This window comes from Sylvia atricapilla, chromosome 1, assembly GCF_009819655.1.
Source record: "Sylvia atricapilla isolate bSylAtr1 chromosome 1, bSylAtr1.pri, whole genome shotgun sequence".
NCBI classification, from domain to species: Eukaryota; Metazoa; Chordata; class Aves; order Passeriformes; family Sylviidae; genus Sylvia; species Sylvia atricapilla.
Window position 1 is genome coordinate 41,827,690 of NC_089140.1, and position 22,384 is coordinate 41,850,073.

Consider the following 22,384-nt stretch of genomic DNA (forward strand, 5'->3'; position numbering starts at 1 on the left):
TGCTTTCTTTACATGCTGAACACCCCAAACCAGCCACACTGATTGTTGATAACATTTCATCAAGCAAAAGGTTTACAGAGAGCCACTGGTTTAACCTGGCATAGAGAAAATCCTTTGGGAGTTCGAGTAGACAGCTCTGTCCCCCACATTTGCTGTTCCCCGATGAAGAGGCACACACTCACTTTATCCTTCTCCAGGCCATTTCCCCTAGTTAAGAAGGTAACTCTGAATGTTTGTTTGGTTTGCAATCCAGCTTGCAAGCCTTGCTTTTCCTCTCTGCATGCATGCATGTTATGATACTGGGACATTAACCTGAGAACATGCATGGAAAAAGCAGAGCAAGGTTTGAATCTCGTTTAAGTATATTACTTTTTAATAAGCCTCTATAGGGCATCTGACGTTGGCATTGTATGTTAGCACTACTTTTTTTCATTGCATATAAAACACTCCATTTTATAAGCTACAACTACCACTTTTCAATGAGACCAAGTGTGCTTAGCACTATCTATCACAAAGATAAGGAATTCTTTTGGGTAGCTAAATAGTAGTGTTTTTAAAACGAAAAAGCTTCCCAACACATGAGGTCAAACACTCAAGGTTCGGTTTGCAAGCAAATCCCACTGAGTTAAATAGACAGCAACTAAGAAAGAGTTCAAGTCATTCCTCTTCCTGACTGAGCTGGGCTGGGGGGTTGTGCAATGGCTCCATTCAAAACAGCAAAGGGTAATTAACTTCAGTGTCTGTCACCTTCCACATGGTCCAGGCTGGAGGGAGCAAAACATTCCTCCAGCTCAACACAATCCTGACTGCACATGCCTGGAAAAACAACTCCCTTCTAGCCCCAGAGAAGGGCAAACCCCACAAGTATTTAAGCATGAGAGCATTTCTAGGACACTTCAACACTGTCAGCCACTCTGGTCGAAGTATTTAGAGACCTGGCATTTTCATTAAGACATGCTAGGATAAATGCAAGGACACTGCAGACTAAACATTAAAGCTTTTTAAACCGGTTTTCTTTGGTATCTAGATCTTGCGGGCTATTAGTTTTCACAGCCCAAGTTGCAAATAATTCTTGGGCTGAATAATACAAGACAACCATGGACATCTGTCACAACTGTAGGCCACTCCCAAGAAGGGAGGTGTGTACACAGGCAGAACTCGCAGAACTTGAAGGTAAACTAGCTCTCTCCCATACACATTTTGTGTGGCCACAGAAATTTAATAACAGACATCTGTATAAAAGATTATCCTTTCAAAACTGTTTTTAAACCATGCCATCCTAGGATTAAGCCTAACTGAAACACACTGCTTTGAAGAGTTTGCTTCCTTGAGGCTTTGGCTGAAAGGCAGCATAGTTGTTTCATCCAACTTATGTGTTTTTCCTCACCCTTCTTTTGAAAGAGGTTTTTCCATCTCATGAATCTTTCTTGTCTCTTTCTGGTCCTTTAGTTTAAGCCTCCTCTAAAATGGCAGCTCTCTCTGTCTGCACACACCACCTGTATTTCTACAAAACCCAGAAAGTTAACACTCCTTGGAGGGGAAAAGCAGCAAGAAGGAAAGTGCACCTTGTGATTTCTCACGAACTTGTAAAGAGCCTTTCAACCTCAGGTCACTTTTGTGCATGGTGGCTGGCAGAGAGATGAACCCTTTCCTTGCAGGATGGTTAAGGCTCTTCAGACTTTTTGACAACGACCATATTTACATTTCAGAGATCTTCTCTTGCAAACAGTAAGGTAAATCTCATGGCATTTCCAAACCCAAGAGTACTGACACATGAGTTTTTCCACTGCAGAGAGACAGAAGAGCCCTCTGTTCCCCACTTTAAACAATTCTTGCTTGCCAACACCAGAGGGTGAAGCTGCAGGTCTGCAGAGGCCATATCTGCATGAATAGCTAAACCAGAATGCAAGAAATTGAAGAATAAAACCAAATCCTTCAAGGGACTCAAAGTCACGTTTTGCTAAAGAGATCTCTGTTCTCCCCAGAAGTTTCTGCTTCTCAGAACACCTGTTTCTATATCCCCGAAAGGGCAAACTTCCCCCTGCCTCCAAGCTTTTAAGTATCATATACATTAATTTTACACAGGATTCTTTGGTACTGCCCTGGGAAAAAAAGCAGCAAAGTTTCACCTTGATGCAGTTTGCCTTAAGCTGGTACTGGTAACTCTTCACTTGGATCTGTAGCCAGAGATCCTACAGCAGGGAGCTACAGGCCCACCCCACCCACCCTAAAAGCTACAGTAAATATTCCCAAAACCTTCAGTCCAGCTCTTTGGGGAAGCCAGAAGATGAAAAACAAAAAAAGAAACCAACAAAAACCTCATCACTGATAGAGTTATTGCAATCCTCTCTTAAAAAAAAAAAAACAACCCAACAAAAACCAAAAAAAACCACAAAAACAAAAAACAAAAACTAAACAAAACAAAACAACCCAAAACAAAACAAAGCAAAATAACTGTTGACTTCTCCAAAACACACCCTGAATCTCCAAAGCTGTGCTTATTTCTTACTTTTGGACAAAGGTACCACTTCTGTTCTAACAAATTAAAACGTTATTCCCTCAAAGTTTCTCTATGGAGAGGGGCAAAAAACACTAAAGTTATTTCACAAGAAAGTAAATCAAAAGGGTTTGATTTTTCCTGTTTCAACGCTCCTCCCAACCTCTTCTGTTACCTAGATTAGGGGCACTGATAAAAAGAAACAGTGTCTGTTTTCCAAACTAATTTAGCTTTCAGGTGAAAAGGGGTAAAAATGAAATTTTCAATGACAAGACACATTAAAGGAAGCCTTGCTTTTTATCTAAACTTTACAATGACCATGCTAAGCTACTAAAATGAACAATTTGGTTTAAACTTAAAGAATTTTTGTGCATTTTCATCAGCTTCACTTTGTGCTGTTAAATTACTGTGTTTCAGTAAAAAAATACACAGAAATGCCAAAAAAGATGCAAACTTGCTCTTCCTGGTGAGCGAATCCCACTCACTTTCATAAAACGTTCAAAATTGTCTGGGAACAAGATGCTGTGCTCACCAGTAGATCAAACACACTGAGGTATAAAAAGGAGAACAGGAAAAAGTTCTCTGCTGCAGCAGCAATTCAAAAAAAAAAAACAACCAAACAAAAACAAACCAAAACCAAAAAACCACCAACAACAAATGTCCCTCCCTCCCATGTCCCCACCCACAGAACTGCAGAATGGTCAAGAACACAAATTCTCTACAAACATCTACTAGCATTTTCTCCATTTAAAAAGTTACATAGCGCCTTTCTTGGCTTAGTCTAACAGAACTCACCACACAAACCACCTAATGTGCACAGCAACACTTGTTTGTGCATGAAACCCCATCGGGGGAAAGAGGTAAAACGTTCTGAACTATGAGTATGTGGGGATGGGGAGGGGGCGAGAAACCGGGGAGGGAAGGGAGGACAATGAGGTAGATAGAATTCAACTTTACAGGCTCACTCCCTGCAGCAAAGGTAAGTACATTCATCTGTAAAAAAATTAAAGATGAGGTAGGTTTGAATTAACGTTGTATTTTTTCATTTTCTCTTAGAAGAATTTCCCTGAGACAGTTTCTTCCTAATTCAAACACAGATTAGAAGACGAGAATTCGATTGTTTCCAAAGTCGACCACGACAATCATGCCATCAGGGGTGACAGCTATACCTGAAGGACGGTCCATCTGACCAAAGCCGCTTCCCTGAGTGCCAAACTTGCATAAGAAGCTACCATTGGACTCGAATATCTGCACCCGGTGGTTCCTGGAGTCGGCCACGATGATGCGCCCTTCCTGATCCACCGCCACGCCCTGCGGGCGCAGGAACTGGCCGTTGCCGGTGCCCTCGGAGCCCAGGAAGCGCGCTGACTGGCAATCCGGATGGATGACCAGCAGGCGATGGTTGTTGAAGTCCGTCACTACCAAGTGGCCCTCGTGATTGAACGTCACACCTCTGGGGGAATCAAAGTGCTTCCAGAGCGCCCCTTCGAAGCCGTACTTGTTAAGGAACACGCCGTCGGGCCCGAAGAGCTGAACGCGATGGTTCCTCGTGTCAGAGACCAGGATCTTGCCCTCAGCGTTGACAGCCACATCCCATGGGTAATTGAATTGCCCGTTCTTCGTTCCTTTCTCCCCAAACTTCAGAATGAACTGCCCCTCGAACGTGAAGATCTGGATGCGATGATTGTCCTTGTCGGCCACGACGATCCTACGCGAAACGTCACAGGCCACGCCGGCGGGGCGATCGAACTGGCCCGGCCGGGAGCCCAGCGTGCCAAACTTGTGGTGGAAGGTCCCGCACGGCTTGAACACCTGGATGCGGTTGTTACTGCGGTCGGCGACGATGATGAAGCCCTCCTTGTCCACGCTGACCCCCCAGGGGCGGCAGAGCTTGCCGTCGCTGTCTCCCTCGCTGCCGAAGGACAGCCCCGGCAGCCCGATGCCAATGTAGCTGCGCCCGGACTTCACCACCACTTTGAAGGGGCTGTTCTCAATGTGTTGGTTGCACATCATCACGGACACCAGGTGCTCCCCCTCCAGCTGGGGACGATAGCTGACCAGGTAGGTGCCGTTCTGCTGATCGCTGACATCCGCCCCGAAAAGGTTTCCATCCGGCCCCATGACCACGGCAGAGATCATGTCACCCCCCGAAAGGCGAGGCTCCCCGTCGTGGTCGTAGCCCATCACGGTGAACGAGGCCACCTTGCCCTGCAGCGCACGCTTGAGGCCTTCCCCCGTGGCTTTGGTCAAGGGAGCAAAGGCCCCGCTGCTGACAAAGCCCATTGATTTAATGGCCATATACAATGCCTGGTCAGGGGGGGTGAACATGATCCTGTCGTCTTCCTGTGGCTGGAGAAGGCCTCTGACATTCTTGAGCTCCTGCACCTGAGCCAGCATGCGGTCCCGAGCCAGGAGGATATCCATGGTACGACCCTCCTCCAGGACCTGCTGAACAGCACTGATGGTGTTATCCAGCTTGTTTAGGTTCTGACGTAACTTTTCAACTTGCAAGTAGAGTGACTTGGCCTTGACTTGGCGAATCTTTTCCACCTTGTGGAAAAGAGAGAAAAGCATGCTTACACCAGGAAAGACAGACCACAACACAGATTTCCTTCCGTCTCCCTTCTACATAAAAGCCAGCTGGACAGTTATTATAGCATGCTGACACATAGCTGCAGAACAAACCTCTAAAAATCACAAAGTAGGCAAGAAGAAACAAGGAAAACTGATTACTTATCCAAATTTAGGATTATTTGTCTCTCCTACCCTCCAGGCAAAACCATACATTCATACTCTGCTGATCTGCTGCATCACAGTGACATTTGAAAGCAAGAGTCACTTGTTTAGTAATAAGTATTTGCTTCCTCAAATGCTATTCCATTTTCTAGTTGCAAGGTACTCGAGAGATCATCCAAAGGCACATCTCATTCAGCCCCCCAGGGAGGACAGAAGTTATTGTAGCCCCTCTCAAGAAGAGCAGAGGCTGAGGCTTCACTAACCAGAACTGAGATGAGTTTCAGAAGGTGAGCTGTTGTCCCGTGGAGCTGAGGCTGGGAGTCAGCATCAGCTAATGCACGTGGGCTCCTGTCATTCCCCTGTCTGCCAGAACTGTTTCTGTGTGACTGGATAATACCAGACATCTATCTCCAGGGATTTTAGGGTCAAATTATTTTTAATATTTTCTTGAAAATACTGTCAGTCATGCTGAGCTTGTGCTTTAAAACAGGATGCTTTGTAAACATCACTTCAAATAATACAGAAGGTCCCTGCTTGATGGACTGAAGTTGGTGAAAAATGTCTGTTTTGTAACTCATCTATATAAGCCTGTGTCTACCTTTACTCGTGAAAAACCACTTTGGACCATCTGGCAAAGACACCTGCTTTGTAAAACTAACGTAACACGTCTTTGTTTTATTGTTGCAAAAGTACATTTCCTGATGTCTGAATACTTGCCTACCCACAGAACAATATCTGTAATGCATTTTAGTGAACGAAGAAGACACAATGTCTGAAGAATCCTTGGTTAGACACGGACTAGACAACATATGCACAAACATGCATATGAAGTATGTAGGTTTTACCAAGCTGTAAAAAAAAAATACCCAAAAAAACTGGAGATGCTCCTTCCAATAGTTGTCCAAAACAAATTACTGATTTAGGTCTCAGCTTAGTCCTTAGACTCAGCTCTGGTATACAAAACTGTTTATCAACATGCTTAATACAAACGCTTGACAGACTGAGTTTGTTTTGCTTAAATCATTTACCACCACCATGTTTCTTTCTTAAAATAATGTTTTCCAACTTAAAGAGAACTTGCTCTGAGTGCAGATATTCAAACAAAGTGCATTTGTACAGCACCGTAGGATAAAAAGAGCTTAGGGACAGACCTTACTCCTCCTGTACTAGGATTACCTTAAAAGTGAAAGTTGCCAAGCTTCCTGCAGAAGGTTAAAGGTGAAAAGTGAACTCATCTCCCTCAATCCAAAACCTCAAAAAAGCAGCATTTGAAGTACATTAACTATCTAAAGTGTAATTTAAATCTTTCTATTGACACTTACACAAGAAAACAAAGCTTCTCTTGCAGGGGACCATGACCACTGAATTACTTTTATGGAATAAGAAACTTGCCTGTTACTTTCTTTCCTTCTCTCAAAATACCACACATGCATTGTGGATGAAATGAGCCCATCAGTTCAGAATTGTGCAGTATTCTCTTGCTGAAGAGTATGCTTTTCTTATACTAGCCAAAAAAAAAAAAAAAAAAAATAGGGGGAGGATGCTACCTTGATTGACAGTAAGGTTTTTAAGGATGAGGACAGTGAAAGTTGGTCTCACAGAATTTCTACTAGCCTTTCTCAAAACAAAAAAGGGCAGGATAGGATACACAGCTTTGCTGCTGTCCTTTATGAGGTGTGGATTGGAAAACCAATTACACCATGTAACTTATCCTAGAGCAGCACACTAAAGGTATTTTGAAGGCACTGTCTAGAGGGGATCTCCTCTCGGGGCAGCTGCTGGGCCAGCAGGGGGAGTGCCCAGCCCACGTGTGGGGCTGTGCTGCTCTGAGCATCCAGCAGTCCCTGCAAAAACCCCACAAGCAGCTCCAGTTAAGGAAACCTGCCGTTTTCCTGGGACATCCAAATCTGGCTGTGTAGTAGTTTGAGCATTTTTTCTTTTTGAAAAGCACTTGTCAGCAATACAAATCACAAGTGTAAGGGTGCATACCTTCCAGAGCAGCTCACACTCCCGCTCTTCCAAGGCCTTCTTATGTCTGGTGGTCACCACTTTCACTTCAGACTGTACCACCTTCGCTTTCATCTCCACTTGCTCTGCCACAGCCTGGGCCTGTTCAATACTTAGCTGGGGAAAAAAAAAAGACAAACACACTTAAGGCTCGATCAAACCAATTAAAAATGCATCAGAGGACTGCTGCTTACATTTCTCTACGCCTTCAGGCAAAGGCACAAAGTGACAACTCTTAGTTTCTTACTTCTTAGTTTCAGTGAACCAACAGATGAACCTGTGACCCTCAAAGAGGTTAAAAAGATAGTAACAAAATTCTAAAACAGAAGGATGGCCTATGAAGGTATTCAGCCTAAAATAGAGGGAAGGGGGTTCTTACAAGTATGCATATACTTGAGAGGAGAGTGCTGAGAGGGCAGAGCCAGGCTCTTTTCAGCCATGCCTTGTGACAGGACCGGAGGCAATGGGCACAAACTGAAACAGAAGTACCCTCTGAACATCAGGAAACCCTTTCCCCCCCAACATGCAGGCTCACTGAAATCAGCTAAAAAGGAATTTAAAGGCTTTACAGTACATTCAGAACCTTCAGGAAGATACCCTCATTTTAATTGTGAGGGTAGTTGAATAGTTGTTGTATTGAATTGTTGTTAGTATTTTTGAACTCTCAGTTCAGCAGCATTTATTTTTTGCCAACAACTGGAATGCTAAAATATAAAAACTTAAATACAGTGTTACTTGGACATTTTCGTTCCAGGTAAGTTAATTTAGGTAACTAGTCTAAACTAGATTTATTCTTCCAGGTCACATAGGAGATCCTTTTCTGAAAGAAAACGGAAGACTAACTTGGCCAGGTGATCTCTCTCTGGAGACAAGTTAAAGACAACCCTGACAAAATCAGACAAGATAACATTTCTGTCTTTACTCCAAAGAATTCTCCTGCAAATTTCCCCTGTCAGGGGAAAACAGGAGTGCTCCTTGACAGCCAGCCTGCAGCCCAAGGCTCAGTAAGAGGAACAGGGTCTTTCAGCTCTTCCTCCTTCATGAACTCTGAGAGTCATCTTCACTACACAGTTTTAACAGGGAATGTCTTCAAACTCACAGACAACCCATATATCCCAGTCCCACTGGAGGCTGACCTGCCCTACCTTCTTCACAAAGCTTCTGGCAGGCAAATTTGACAAAAAGTGAAAATCTCATTTCATTACATTTAGCAAAGTAGACACGAAGTCACAATTGGCCATGGATTAAGATTTCATAAAAGCCAATAGGCCTCCGACCTAGCTAGAAGAGGCCACATGTAAGAATACTGTGCCTTTATCACCTCTTCTTTGCCATTCAAATACAGAAGCTGCCCTACTGCAGGGGAAGGCTTGCCTTTCTTCCAAAACAGACCTGGAGTCCCACTAAGTACAGCAAAACAGCTTCCTTCCCTTGCAAAGAGAGAGAGGTATCATCTTGAGAGGTGTCAGGGAATCTATCAACCCACATTCCAATTTTAACAATGATGTCTGTGAAAACATAAAAATCCTGATAGACTTAATTTTGCTTTTTGTACTCAGTACCCATGATCTATATGTATGTGCATCCTTTATTATACCTTAGACATAAGAGCAACTTCCTTCATTAACCTCCACTGAAACCAAAGTTCACCTTTTAAGAACTCCATCACAGCAGGAGAGGTAGTAATTCCCTGTGGATGCTGTGATTTTTCATAACCAGTTATGCACAACTGGTCATCTATGAACTACTCATGTCATCCTCTGGATTTATTTTTACTTGCCCAAGTATGAACAGCTCAGATCAGTGGGGGGATGCCCAAAAGGCTAAGATAAGATGCAAACATCATCCAGGATATTGGTGAAGTTTTGGTAAAATTCAGAGGGACCTGCACTCTGCCCAAATAAGCTAGAACAGCCTAGGAAGGCTGACCAGCATCAAACGTGCAGAGGTACAATGGGGAAACAGCAATAGCAAGTTATCCATATCTGAAGCAACAGCCAAGAGCATTAAATACAACTTCTGGGAGTCTTCTTCACATGGAAATCCCTTGTTCACCTTGATTACTGTAAGATGTCAGTCCTGCAGGCATTTTCTGTGCAGAACTTGTTTCGGAGGGAGAACTTGTTCTCAAAGAGAACTTTTTAGAAAGCATGTTAAGCAGCAGTGCTTCTTGTTCTGGTCAGACACCACACAGTCCTTTTAACAACGAATACTTGTAAAGAAAAATAGTTTTTATGATGCTCTCTCCTTATGGTATAGCATAATTTTTCTAGTGCTAGTGAATTAGATGGTCAACCAGTTCACACACTTGGGAGACAGAAGACAAGGTCTGCCTGTGTTTATCCAAGAACTTTGCCCGGTTACTGAATGTGAGATGGAGAACAACTGTTTTGTTTCCTGCTGTTGGCCAATAAAATAAATCATCTATTTGCAGCTGTACCTCTCCACCTGTGGCTTCGCAGGGGTCTGAAGATGGCCAATACCACTCCCCATTCTATAAAGAGATATGACCAGTGCCATGTGTTTGTCAAAAACAAGTAAAACCAAGTAAAACACGACTTTGCAGTGTATCTTGTAAACTTCAGGGTTGAAACTGATACTTCCAACTCCTCAAGAGTAAAACTTGAAGTAGCAACAGTCCTTGTGCAGGTGACCTGTTCCAGGGGGGCCACCACATGAGGAAACTGTACACGGGCTGGATTCCAGTGAGGCAGACAAACATGTTTGGATGAAGGAAAGCAGCGCATCATCCATCACTAACTATTGCTACCAGCACATTTCAGTTTTGAGTAAAAGATGAAGGGCAAAGTTGTATTGAAAGCTGGGTGTCCTTTGCAAGCTCCCTTTAGGTGGACACCTCTGTGAGTTCCCCTTTATCTACCTTTCACCACCTGAGGGAAAAACTAGTGATGATCTTGCTCCAGTGGCAGCTGATGGTACAACACAAACCTGTGAAGAAACAAACTGCAGGAGTCAGAAGTAGCAGGGTAGCATTATTGGCCATGCTTCTGGACTTCCATGCTGACTACAGAGGTGCCCAGATCAGGACTTGCCAATTTGTAGAGTGGCAGCATTCAGTAATTTTTTGTATTTCCTATCGTCTGTTGAACAGTAGGAAGTAGAGCCTCAATTTATAAAAAAATTCTATGATATCATGTTTACCTAAATATTCCTATGGAATATTTAATGTTTTAGATTCCCAGGTTTTCACAAGTGCTGCTTTTTTAAGAGGGAAAAAAAAAAGTATGATCAGAAGCATAAAATGCTCCAGGAGAAAGAAAAACTGTTACAAAGCTTGTGTTCTGCAGAATTGCAACAGAAGTGCTGATGCCCTCACTGCGTGGTTTCTGCCGTCTGATACTCAAATAAATCAGTATGTCCACAGTTATGTCCACATAGCACAGTTATTTGAAGAGGCTAACTCAGGTCTCTGAAACAGCAGGGCCTGTTAATCCAGATGCTGAGCCACTACGTTAGATCACACCAATTTAGTCCAGGAATTTATCCAATTGAACAAACTGCAGCACAAGACACCACAGTGGCAGCACCATGAGATACATAAAGGCTGCTTATTGTAACTGTAGTGCAACTCATTAATGCTGGATTGCACGAACATATTTGAAAAAGTCCCCAGGATTTTTTTAATTCCATCCATCCATCCATCCAAAGATGGAAGGGAGGTGCATAATGTTTCAGGCATTAATTCTGATATTTAAGTTTCCCACTCTCAAATTTTCAAATAAAGGTGCAAACGTTTGGAGAGAAAATTCAAAAGCAAATTTGGGTTCTACTGAGGAATTCTTCAGTATTTGAGGGGTGAATGGACCACAGGTATTGAAAAAAGAATATTAAATATACACTTTCCTACCTCAGTATGGAGGATTTGCTGTTTAACAATTAAGGAATTTAAGACTAAGTTAACCCTACTCAGAGGGGAACAAACAGCTGAGATGCTTCTTCTCTGACAAACTCCTTTCTGGATTTTAAAAGCACATTAAATACAAAAAATCCTGAAGGAAATTTTTAGGAATGTCTCACGTTAGCCCACCCACTTCCACCAAATGGAAGGTGTTCCAGCCATAAGTGGTTCGTTTTCAGTTCCTTAAGACACAAAAAGATACAGTGGGTTTATTTCACTGAACTTTTCCAGTTACTGTGTCAAAGCAGGATAAAACAACCAGGACACAAAGTTGATTTTCTCTAGCATCAAGAACTGGATACAAACTTCCTACTAACGTTCTTACACTAGAAAAATTAACTGGAAGATCCTACATGATTGCAGTGAAAGGTACCAGGATTAACAAGCTTAGCAGTGAATTTGCAGTAATGCTGGCGCAGCTACAGCACAAATCACAGTAGCTGGACCAATTTAAAGGTTTCAGTCTAATGCATGTAAAACACTAAAACATCCTCCCTTGAAGTTCCTCACAAAAATAATTTTAAAAGAAGCTTTGATGGAGGGAGGGCTAGAGGCCAGGTTAACTCACGCCAGATACAACTAAACTATCATTTTTGTTTGTACTGCAAGAACAGACTTTTTGCCTACGGTTTTAGGCAGAACAGTAGTTTGGACAGTGACACATGTCAAATCCATCTCCTCCAATAACCATCTGCTCATATACTGCACTGAGGAACTCACAGAAATACCACACAAAACAATGACTAAAAGTCAAGAAATTCAGCCTCTTGATATAAATCCCAGCTTTAGAAAAGCACAATTGACGCCATTTTGTTGACAAAGCTTCATTTCAGATTCTCAAACCTAGGAGCCTGACTTCAAAGCCAGGCACAAGGCTGCCGGAGCTAACTCAATGTGACAACCCCAAAACGATCCCTTGCAGCACAGCAGTGCCATCCTTCTCAGGTATCGACCTCCCAGCAGCACAGATCCATATGGCAACCCACAGGGAAGCTCCCACCGAAGGGCAGAGGCTCAAGGCAGCAGATCCGCTTCCTCCTCTACCCAGCTGAGTTTCTTACAGTAGCCCCCCACCCCCCGAAAAGGTGTTAATCTATTTCATACCACTTCCCCCACAAATTTGGGAGGGAAGCTCCTAAGCCTTTCATGATAGATAAGAGAGCAGCTCCTGCTATGTTCTGCACATGACCAGTCTCAGTCTCACCAGGCAGTGAGAAGCCTGCATGGTCAAGCACCCCAGCAAAAACAATTATAGGTTCAGATAAGAAATATTTTGTTTTCTTTTCCGATAAACCCTAACTTTAAGACATCTGAGATGCACAAATTAAAATGCATTTTAACATGTTTACCTGGAAATTGACCCTAAATGAACATGAGCACTCAGTGCTTTAGTGTTATGCAAGTGCATTGGATTACATGCATACATCCATCCATATATACAGTTACACACGTATAGATGTATTTTAAGAAGGTGACATTTTGAAGAAGCCATCTATCTTTCACCATAACAGATTTACGTTCAGTTTGTGACCTAGTCCTTGGAAAAAATTCTGAAAGAAGACAGCTAAGTGTGCACTTTCATGAGGTAAAACAAGGCAGCGGGACACGCTCCCCATATAGAAAGGCAGCAGTCCTGATTCCTCCCACACCATTTATCCAGTGTCAACTTTGGCTTTCATATCACCCTGTGAATCAATCCGAGTCTCTGAAAAGGATGGAAAAGTATCCCAGCTAGGAGTATAGCTTTCTGCTGAAATAAGAAAGAGTCCTACCAGCAACCCAGCTGGACGCTGCTGCTTCATTCCCTGGCACCATCAACATTCCCTGCAGCACTGCAGTGAACCAGCCAGAGGGCTGACCCAGCCAAAAAGTAAACCCACAGCACGGCTACCTTTTCAGCTGGATCAGTTCACCACACAGGCACGAGTTCTCATGTTAGAGACAGGCTTAGGAATGCAGGTCAGGACCATCATAGCAAAAGGAAGCACAGAAGGCTTTCCATTGCTGCAGAAATTTCAGTGAGGAAAAAATAGCAAGCTTTTTGCTCTCAGGCTTGCTATTTCTTACAGAGGACTTCAACTTCCTTGAAAAGTGAGGTTTGGACTCTTCTGGAGTGACAGACTACATCAGGCTTCAGTAGATCAAGAGGTTGAAATGTATCCCAACTCACGGCATTTTTTTTAAGTCTGAAAAACAATCTTTCCTCCAAAGCCACAGGAAGAGCTTAAATAAACATTTCTTCCTAAAAGCCTTCAACTTTGGTTAACCAGATACTCTCCAGCCAGTTGACTCATGGCTTGATCTCCTCTCTCCTGCAACGCCCTTAAAATTCCACCTTTTCCCATTTACTCCCAACTACCCCTCCTCATCCATCCTCAACATCTCCTGTCAGGGGAGCTATCACTTTCAGAGCCTATTAAGAAAAAGAGTTTATGGTGCAGCAGTATGTATCAGTCCCACTAAGAAGTGTTACTACAACATATTACTTTTCAAGCCTCTTAGAGCTCCAATCTTGTGTTCCTCATATTACAGCTTGTACTGGCATTTAATTCTCCGTTGACTGTTTCCACACTTTTAAGAAAACCACTCAAGCCAATTTCTTTTAATTTAGAGAATATTTATTTTAGAGTTTGTTTTGAATCCATGCTGACATGCTGTCTCCTCCCTAGGATAAACACATAGCTTCACTGCCATATTTGTCCCAAGAGCAAGGAGAGCTCTGCTCCATTAAAACTTTGAGTTGAGCACCTCTGCTTTTAACAGTATCACATGCTCTTCTGGTTGTGGCTGATGTAGGTGTAGCTGGCTTGGGCTGACCAATTTTCCCATTCCTGCACATGCACACACGGATTTCCATCTTGTTAGCTTTATCACTGATCTGTTATCTCACTAACTCTTCTTCTGTGCTGTGCTCCAGATTAAAACTCCCACTAAGCTAACGAAACAACTCAGTTCTTGAAAGCATGGTTCATTTTACAGAATGCAAAAGCTGCTCAGCTAATACTTCCAAGACAGCCTCTTAACCTGGATGGGCTGTAGCCAGACCAGAGCAAAGCTGCCTGAGCTAAGTTCAGTAATGCTGCTTGTTCAAGTTACATGAGCATAGCCAGTACCACAACTTTTACCTGCACCATCAAGTAACCATCAGCTCACCACAATGGCAGAAGCCTTCGGCATAAAAGCCAGAAAAAGATAAGGGAGGAATGAGCAAAGTAAACTCAGTGAGAAGAAAATCAGGCACAAAAGCATTTATACAATAGTAGCAGAGTGGTGCTCCATGGTCTCCTGCTAGTTTCTACTCCAAAAGCAGTCCTTAGATGATTTAGCTCTACCAGTAAGATGATTAAGAGCCCTGGAGGTCAAAAGCAGTAATTACTAACAGGCAAGCCTTTGTCTATGACAGCCTGGAGAAATTCAGAACACTGCACCAGTGATAGTCTTTAAACTAGTATAATTCCCTCCTTCTTGTCATTTGAGGGATGTGTGAAATGTATGGATACTGCTGAAGAGCTTTATAACCCAGTTTAAAACAAATTTTGGAAGATGCTATGTTTTCCAGGATTCTGCCTGAAGCTGGAGTTTATAGTTAGCCATACAGTTCCAAAAACTTGTTGTTTACTGTGCTGCTGTAACAACTTAACATCAGAGGCTGAAGGAAAATGTCAACAACTGATTACTATCTGTACCAACATAAACCATTATCATTCCATTGGTGCAAAGAGTTAATGAGAGACTAATTAGTTGCTCTTGTCTCACAGAACAAGCTTAATTCCCTCATTTACTAGAAACAAGCAGCTAAGGGAAGACAATGAGCTTTGGGTTATTTTAATTATTGTTTATACCTTGCATGTGTGCCAGGAAAGCTCACTCAATTTGCAAAGTAAGTTAACTCCCTATCCATGACATTCTACAAATGTTTACTCAAAAAAAAAAATCCCTTCTCTAATTTGAAGCACTGTGCTACCTTCTTTCCAGCCCTTGCCAGGTATTTATATTTGTGCTATAAAATACAGCTGAGGTAGGGCAAAGTAATAAGCAGGCTGTGCATCTGTGTGTGCAGAGCAATCCTCACATGGAGATAGCTCTAGATCCTCTGCACATGCAGGTTAAGGAATTTCACACCAATCCAGCAGCTGATTAGTATTTTGTATTTGATGGTAACACACCAATCCAGCAGCTGATTAGTATTTTGTATTTGATGGTAACACTGAAGATATAACAAGAGTCAAAGGCAGGCAGAGTGCTAGAAGCTATACAGGCAGGAAGGTGCTCAAAGAAAGTCCCAGTCACAAAAACAAAACCAGGTTTGGCACTGCCACACAGATCTGAGCTTTCTTGAAATGCTTCACAGTCAAGTGCAGTTGTACAGAGCTTCATATATATTGTGATTTACATGACAGGATTATGCTGCAAGAATGCAAAACTCATATAACAACACTTTATTTTCAGCTCCACCGCCACTTCTGTCAGAGATCTGAGAAAACAGAAGGGGTGAGAAGACTGACAGCAGAAGCAGAGAGCTTTTTGCCTTGACACCTTGCCCTGTAACAGACAAGCTGGGGGGGAGAGGGGGGAGAAGAAGGAGGGGGAAATAAAGTACTCAAGTTGGGAGTATCTTACTTGGATAGCCTGTCGTCCCTGCTGAGCATCTGCCAGGAGCTGAATGGTGAGAGTCCTGGAGTCCTGTAGGGCATCTTGGAGGTAGATAAAGCTGTGACCCACATGTCGTCCCATGGTACATTCCCGACATATGGGGACAGAACAGGTATCACAGTAGAAATGCAGTACCTGGAAGCAGGGAAAAAAAAATATTTCTCACTACATAAAGAAGAATTGAAAAGTAAACAGAGCCAAGATGTGTAAAAAAAAAAAAAAAAAAAAAAATCCAAAAGCTCAACTATAAAGGAGATGGTTAGATGCAGCAGCAATAGGCAAAGACTTCACAATAGTTCCTCTACAGCTATCCTTCCCAGTAAACTCCAAATCATGCCCTAACAGTTAGATGGAAGTGTCACTGTTTTCTTTGCAATACAATACTAGGAAGAGTGTCCACATCAGCTTCTCTTAAAGAGCGGAAGCCATCTGCCAACATTTAGAGATTGGAGATGGCATCTATGGCAAGTTTCAGGTGAAGACTTTTCCTGCAAATACAAACACCAAATTCTCTTAAGTGGGCCATTCAATAATCAACACACTGGAGAACTGCAACACCAGCACACCCACTGCTCACAAGGGAAAAAACAACCATGCATGCCAAGAACCATCCTCTCCTCAAAATACACAAATTCCTTATGTTCAGGACAACAACAGTATTAGGCAAAACTCCCCCTATCACTTCCATCAACAAAGCAAAAACTCTTTGCTATGACAGTGTTTTCTATGCTACTGATGCTTCGAGATGCTTGAGCTGGAAAACAAGACTGGAACTTTATCAGGCCCAGAGTGTTCGAATGCTACAGTGACCTGTGGGTAACCACTAAGTCCCCATTCTGTTCACAAAACACTTCCCAACCCTATATTCAAATCACAACTTAGACCAAGATGTTAGCCTAGAAAGCCGGATCCATTCACCAGCTGTAGCCACTCCCATTCCATCCAGTAGAGGGAAGTAACACACAGAAACAGTAACTTTCACGGAAGCCTGTTTTCTTAAGAGGAAAGCAGAAATCAGCTCTATTAAGTTGTTTTTTTTTCCCCAAAGATGCAAATGAAGGAGCACAACACTCCAACACAAAGTTCTGTATTCAAGTGTTGCTCTTAACTACACACACAATTTTTTTTTGAGTGTAATAACAGAAAATCGGTATTACCATGAAACAGTAGAACGGCACAAGGTTTCATACTACGAACAACTTTTTTCATCACCAGATATTTGAAGCCTACCTCACAGAAAGGAGCAAGAGCAGAACAAAGATTGAACAAGTGTTTGATATGCCTGTCTTCTCCCAGCTGTCATCCAGCCACTCCCGACTCCAGCTAACAGCTCGTGATATAGTGCACAACATCCCCTTCCCCTTCTCCTCAAAAGCAAAGGGAAGGACAGGACAGGTGATTCCCTTGAATTGCCTGGGTTGCACAAAGTGACATTTTAAGCTCCTATAAGTGCAACAGCTGAAGCGGTATATGGATTAACTTTTCAAAGGCGTATGTGTGTGTTCGTGTGCATGTCAGATTTTACTAACACCTGCCCTTATTTTCCGAAATTGCGTTTTATTGTAGAGTAACTGGGACAGACTTCTGTTTGCTTCTGTTCAAATACTAAATCCTCAAGTAGTGTCTGAGATTCCTATTTCTTCCAAGTAACAAAATGCCTTAGGTCTGAAAGGCATTGTTCAAACACATCATCTTCTCAGCTAGAGGGATCCTTGTCCTTACACTGCGGTTGTCTAAGTATGTATACAATGTTCACTTGCACGTGAAGTTCTGTAATTTTTCTGTTGAAATTACAGGGAATGTTTATTACATGTTGCTGAATAACTCCACTTAAAACAACTGAGAAGTTGAGAGAGAATGAAAACCAAGACAAGGTATCAAGTTAAGTCATATGAATCTGATATACTTTAAAAACATACAGCAGGGATCTGGGGGCCTCAGTCAAGCAGAGCAGCTGAAAAGAAAATGGTGACCATATGAACAGAAGACCAGAAGCAAGTTAAATCTATTACTAGTCCTCAACAGTCAATACCAGAAGCAAAAGCTCAGCCCACTCCTGCTGCAAGGTAACAGCATCCACTAGGTAAAAGAGTCGCCCAACCGTTCAAGTCAAAGAAAAAAACATGCTTAAACTGTTCAGTTGCCTCTTGCCACCCACCAAAATGTGGTGGGAAACATCACTCCTGAATTTAGAATGAAGAATGACAAGAGCCATATTCTCATTTAGGAAAAAGGCAGAGTACACAGGACATGGCAAGGAAGGTCTTGGGTAAATACTATAGGGAGAATACTATACTATATATAATACTTATAAATACTTGGGTAAATACTATATATATGGCCATTGTTAATTAAGGCCTTATTTATTTCTTAGTCAAACAAACAAAACAAAAAAGGTAAAAACAACCTAGATTTAAAATTGAGAGCAAAAGAGTTAGCAAGCTTGTGCTAAAAGAAGTAGCTACGCTGGTCTAATCTCCATCACTAGGCCTTACCTTAAGTACACAGAGGGGAAAATCAAAAATGCACCATCGCTACTGCTCTCTGTGGAGAGGGGAGCTAGCCAGCTAGCCACCAGAGGAGCACTGAAGGAATCAGCTACAAGGTGAACTAGCAACTCCCCAGAAACTCCTTTCTGGGCACAAAGACTAGAAGAGAACCCCCAAACCTGGAAGAGGCACGAGGGCAGTTCTCCTCCTGTGGTCAGTGTCACACACACTTGCCAGGAGCACCCAGCAGGCTGCACATCAGCTCTGTCCAGCAAAGGGGGCACGCTCCCAGAGAATAAAGCTGGGAAGTCTCTGGCTGTGCAGGGTACAACAGTGAGGGGGGGTTGTGCCAGCTGGGCTGATGGGGCTTGGGCACAGCATCCAACTTGCCTGTGCTTGCAGCCACAGCCAGGAGTTTATTGTTAGGCTCAAGCCTGCTCACATCCCAGTCCCTAGGTCATGGCCACAAAGGTCATGTACTGCTAGATTAAGTTTCTATGCCTGGATCTAAATAGAGGGGGGTGGGGGGAACAGAGCTCCCCTTTCCCCCATCCCCCAAACAAGCAACTCCCTTAAAAAAAAAAAAAAAAATCATAGCGAGGCAAGGTGTAGGACAATGCACAGCTGTGTTCTCAGTTCAGAACGGATGCACACACAGCACACCCGAAGCACTGGCAAAGCCCCCTCCTTCCAGTCTCAGCAATGTGAGATGGCCTCCCCACATTTCACTGCTACTGCAGTGCAATGCTCCTTCCCTGCTCAGTACAGCACAAACAACAAGATTGGTCTTGAAGTGTGGATGGGCAGGAGAAGCAGGAGGGAAGGGAAGAGTAAGACTGAGTTTTCCTTAGTGGATATCAGCTTACACTCAGCTAAAAAATTATTTCCACAGCACCTCAAAACAAAACACCCCACCAAAACAAAAAAACAACAGTACCTATAGGAAAGTCCTAAAATTTTCCCCCCTCCCTATCTGAAGAGGCAGATGTGATAAAGCCAAAAGATCCATCAAGCTGTAAATTAACTATTGTCCTGTTAATTTCACTATTTACCCACTATTACTATAGGAAAAACTGGTTTATACGCAAACACCTTCAAACACGGCTGGCTTTTCCAAACCACATGAATGCTCTGATGGGCAGCAGGGAAAGACATATGAAAACAGAGACAGATTTCTTCTTTCAAAGAAATTTATAATCTGTGTAAATTGCATTTAATGAATTGTTTCTTTTTGTAGTAATTATTAAGTAATTAAGTAAAAATAACATTTTTAAGATAAAAAACTGGTGCCCTGTAACACGCTATACAGTAAGGGGGGAAAAGACTAATAAGCAAATTTAGGAGCTTCTATTTCTTTTTTAAAACTGTTCTACTACAATGATTAGTATTTTAGAATTTCCACCGGAATTATGCAAAGAGAGAAATCAGAAGGAAGAGGGGACTAGTTTTAGAGATAGTTAAAAGTGATTTATTTTAAAATAAATCAGCTATGGGTTGATTATTTCCCAAACAGGAAATATTTCCTGAATTGGTGGCATACAATTTTAGACACAAAACAATAAAGGGAGCCTACTTCAATTTAAACAGAATCAGTGAACCATGTTACAGGGCTATTCATCTTTTACAGCCACAGCAGCCCAAGAAATACAACAGCAAGGCCATAAATGTGATTGCTTCAGGAAAGGCTGTACAGTGCACCGTAAAAACATTTTACAACAGCAGGAATTCCTGGGTGTCGCTCTCCCCATTTTTTGGTCCATCTGCTTTCAAAGGGGGCAGGGGGATGGGCAGAGATGTTGTTAAACGTCCCCCGGGACTGCACAGCAATCAATCATCATCTGATGAATGGCCACTAAAGTTAAACCCTGACCCCACTCCACAATTCCCACACCAGCCCTTCTCTCCTTACTGCTGACCAGCTTCCAGCGTGCCCCCCCCACCTTCCAGCCCTCACCAAAATTTCCCAAATACCAAGCCCAGACAAAAGCAATGGAATGTAGTAGGCACCATGACAGAGGAGAATTCAGCAGAAACAGCATCTGAGGAGGCTTATCCTTACACTGTGTTTAAATAAATGTTCTTTCAGCAATACTCATGGTGCCCTTCTCCTCCCAGCTTGCAAACGCTTCAGTTCTCTCATTTTCAGAGCACATGTGCATTCAAATGGACGATAAAGCATGGGGAATCTAATCACACTAAAATATTGTTTTCTGTCATGACATTTCAGTATCTTGCAAGGATTTTATTTAAGCCTACAGTGTCAAGAATTTGTACAAGGCAGCAACACATAAGGCCACATTACTTTTAAAATGCAAGTCTGATGCTCTAAAAAGCTACCCTGTAATCTTAACCAACAATAAAAGAAGTCTACAGACAAAACAGTAGCCTCTTGGTTTCTACTTCTGGAAAAGTTTCAGTATGGTACTTGTAAATGAACTTAGGTTGATTTTATGGTTTTAAAAAAAATCTTATTTTAAGTTTAAAGTTTTCCATTACTAAAGGTGTTTTATTATCAAGTTCCCTTGATAGTTAACTCAAACACCAGTGGCTTTGCTGGGGTAGTGTGTAAGGCTTAGACGACCAAGTTTAGTATAAAGCAATTTTCCAAGGAATTTTGGTCCTACTTCCTCAGCACTGTGGGTTTTTTGGTTTAGTGGTGTTGTGGGGTGGGTTTTTTTGCTTTTTGTTTTTGGGGTTGTTTGTTTGTCTGTCTGGTTAGGTATTCTTCTGTGTGCATATGGTTTTCTGGGTTTGTTGTTGTTGTTTTTTTGTTTGTTTTTTTGGTGTGTTTGGTTTTTTTTGAGGTGTTTTTTTGGGTTTTTGGCTTCCTTCCCTTCCTGAAGAAAAAGCTGCTTCCCTGCATGCAACAATTATTTCTCTCTCTCTCTTTTTTTTTTTTTTTTTTTTTACAGTATACAAACGAACTAGACCTGAGTGGTGTAGAGTTTGATACAGATAATTGCTGCAGGTTTAAGCAAAAATAGATAATATTTTCACTCTGTAGGAAACTGGTCCTTAGTTTCCACCTCAACGGCAATTTGCGACAATTAACTTGATTCACACCATGACGAAAGTAGTATTTTAGGAACCTTAATTCAAAATTTGAGTGCTAAGCTAAGTATAAAGACTGAAGACATGGGCAAGTCACATGATACACAACAGAACTACAGGCAATTTCCCAATATACCTTAAACATTTGGCATTCAGAGGTACCAGTTAATGATCAAATTGCTCCTAAATCTTGTATTTTAACTTGATGCTCTGGAGTAAAAGAGGCTGGCTTTACACCAATCTTCCTCTCTGCATACAGCGGCAATGGGAAATTGCACACCAGCTCCAGAAGGTCTCCACAGCAGACAACAGAGTTACTTCTTGAACTTAGCTCAGTATTCTACTAACAAAATTTCCACAAAAGCATGGGCACTTTGAAATGCTCCAGCCCTATCCTACACAGGGCATGCAGCATGCACAGGTACCAAGCTGTACCAAGTGGCAATAGTGAAATTAGTTTACTATTACCATCTTTTGCTTTTTGGATGAACAGAGGTGGGTTTTGGCCCATTTAGAAATTCATCAAGTGTAAGAGGATCATTCAGCCCTTCTGTTAAATTCACCTTGATTTCCTTATTCCACCTGGAATAATAAAAGCCCAGCTAACAGATGACTTGGCTCATGCACGTCTGTTTATAGGAAATAAAGCTGTAATTCCACACACTTTTTTTTCCAGCACTACTGTTAATATCCTTCCCTCCCTACATGCTCCAGTGAGTTCTGCTCCTTGTTTCTCAGCCACACAGGTATCTCTAGGCCCAGCACATGAAGGGGAAGGAAGCTCACAAATAAAACCCCCAAATGTGAAACCACACACAGCTCAAGGCTTTCATTTCACTCTGCAGTTAAACTGACAGCTACTCTGTGAGGAAGCCCTAAATCTCCCCTGCCTTGCTCCTATCTCCCTCCCTTTACTGATCCAGTCTCAATGAAAAGATTTGGGTATCTTTACAAAAAGCATAAAATTCATTTTTGAATAAACTATTTTTATCAGCTGAGCCTGGGATCAGCAGATCGGTAAGGCCAGCACAA

The 22,384-nt window shown here is 42.4% G+C and overlaps 1 protein-coding gene across 1 annotated transcript in view; it reads right to left on the minus strand.

Annotated features, from left to right (window-relative positions):
• Window positions 1–2,994: 2,994 nt before the first annotated feature.
• Window positions 2,995–22,384, minus strand: part of TRIM71 (tripartite motif containing 71) — a 54,576-nt gene continuing 35,186 nt past the window's right edge. The window contains exons 2-4 of the mRNA XM_066320342.1: window positions 15,780–15,947; window positions 7,223–7,357; window positions 2,995–5,047 (exon numbers count right to left, since the gene is read on the minus strand). Of these exons, the coding sequence (XP_066176439.1) occupies window positions 3,596–5,047; window positions 7,223–7,357; window positions 15,780–15,947 (1,755 nt within the window). The 3' untranslated portion in view covers window positions 2,995–3,595. The remainder of the gene's footprint in view (window positions 5,048–7,222; window positions 7,358–15,779; window positions 15,948–22,384) is intronic.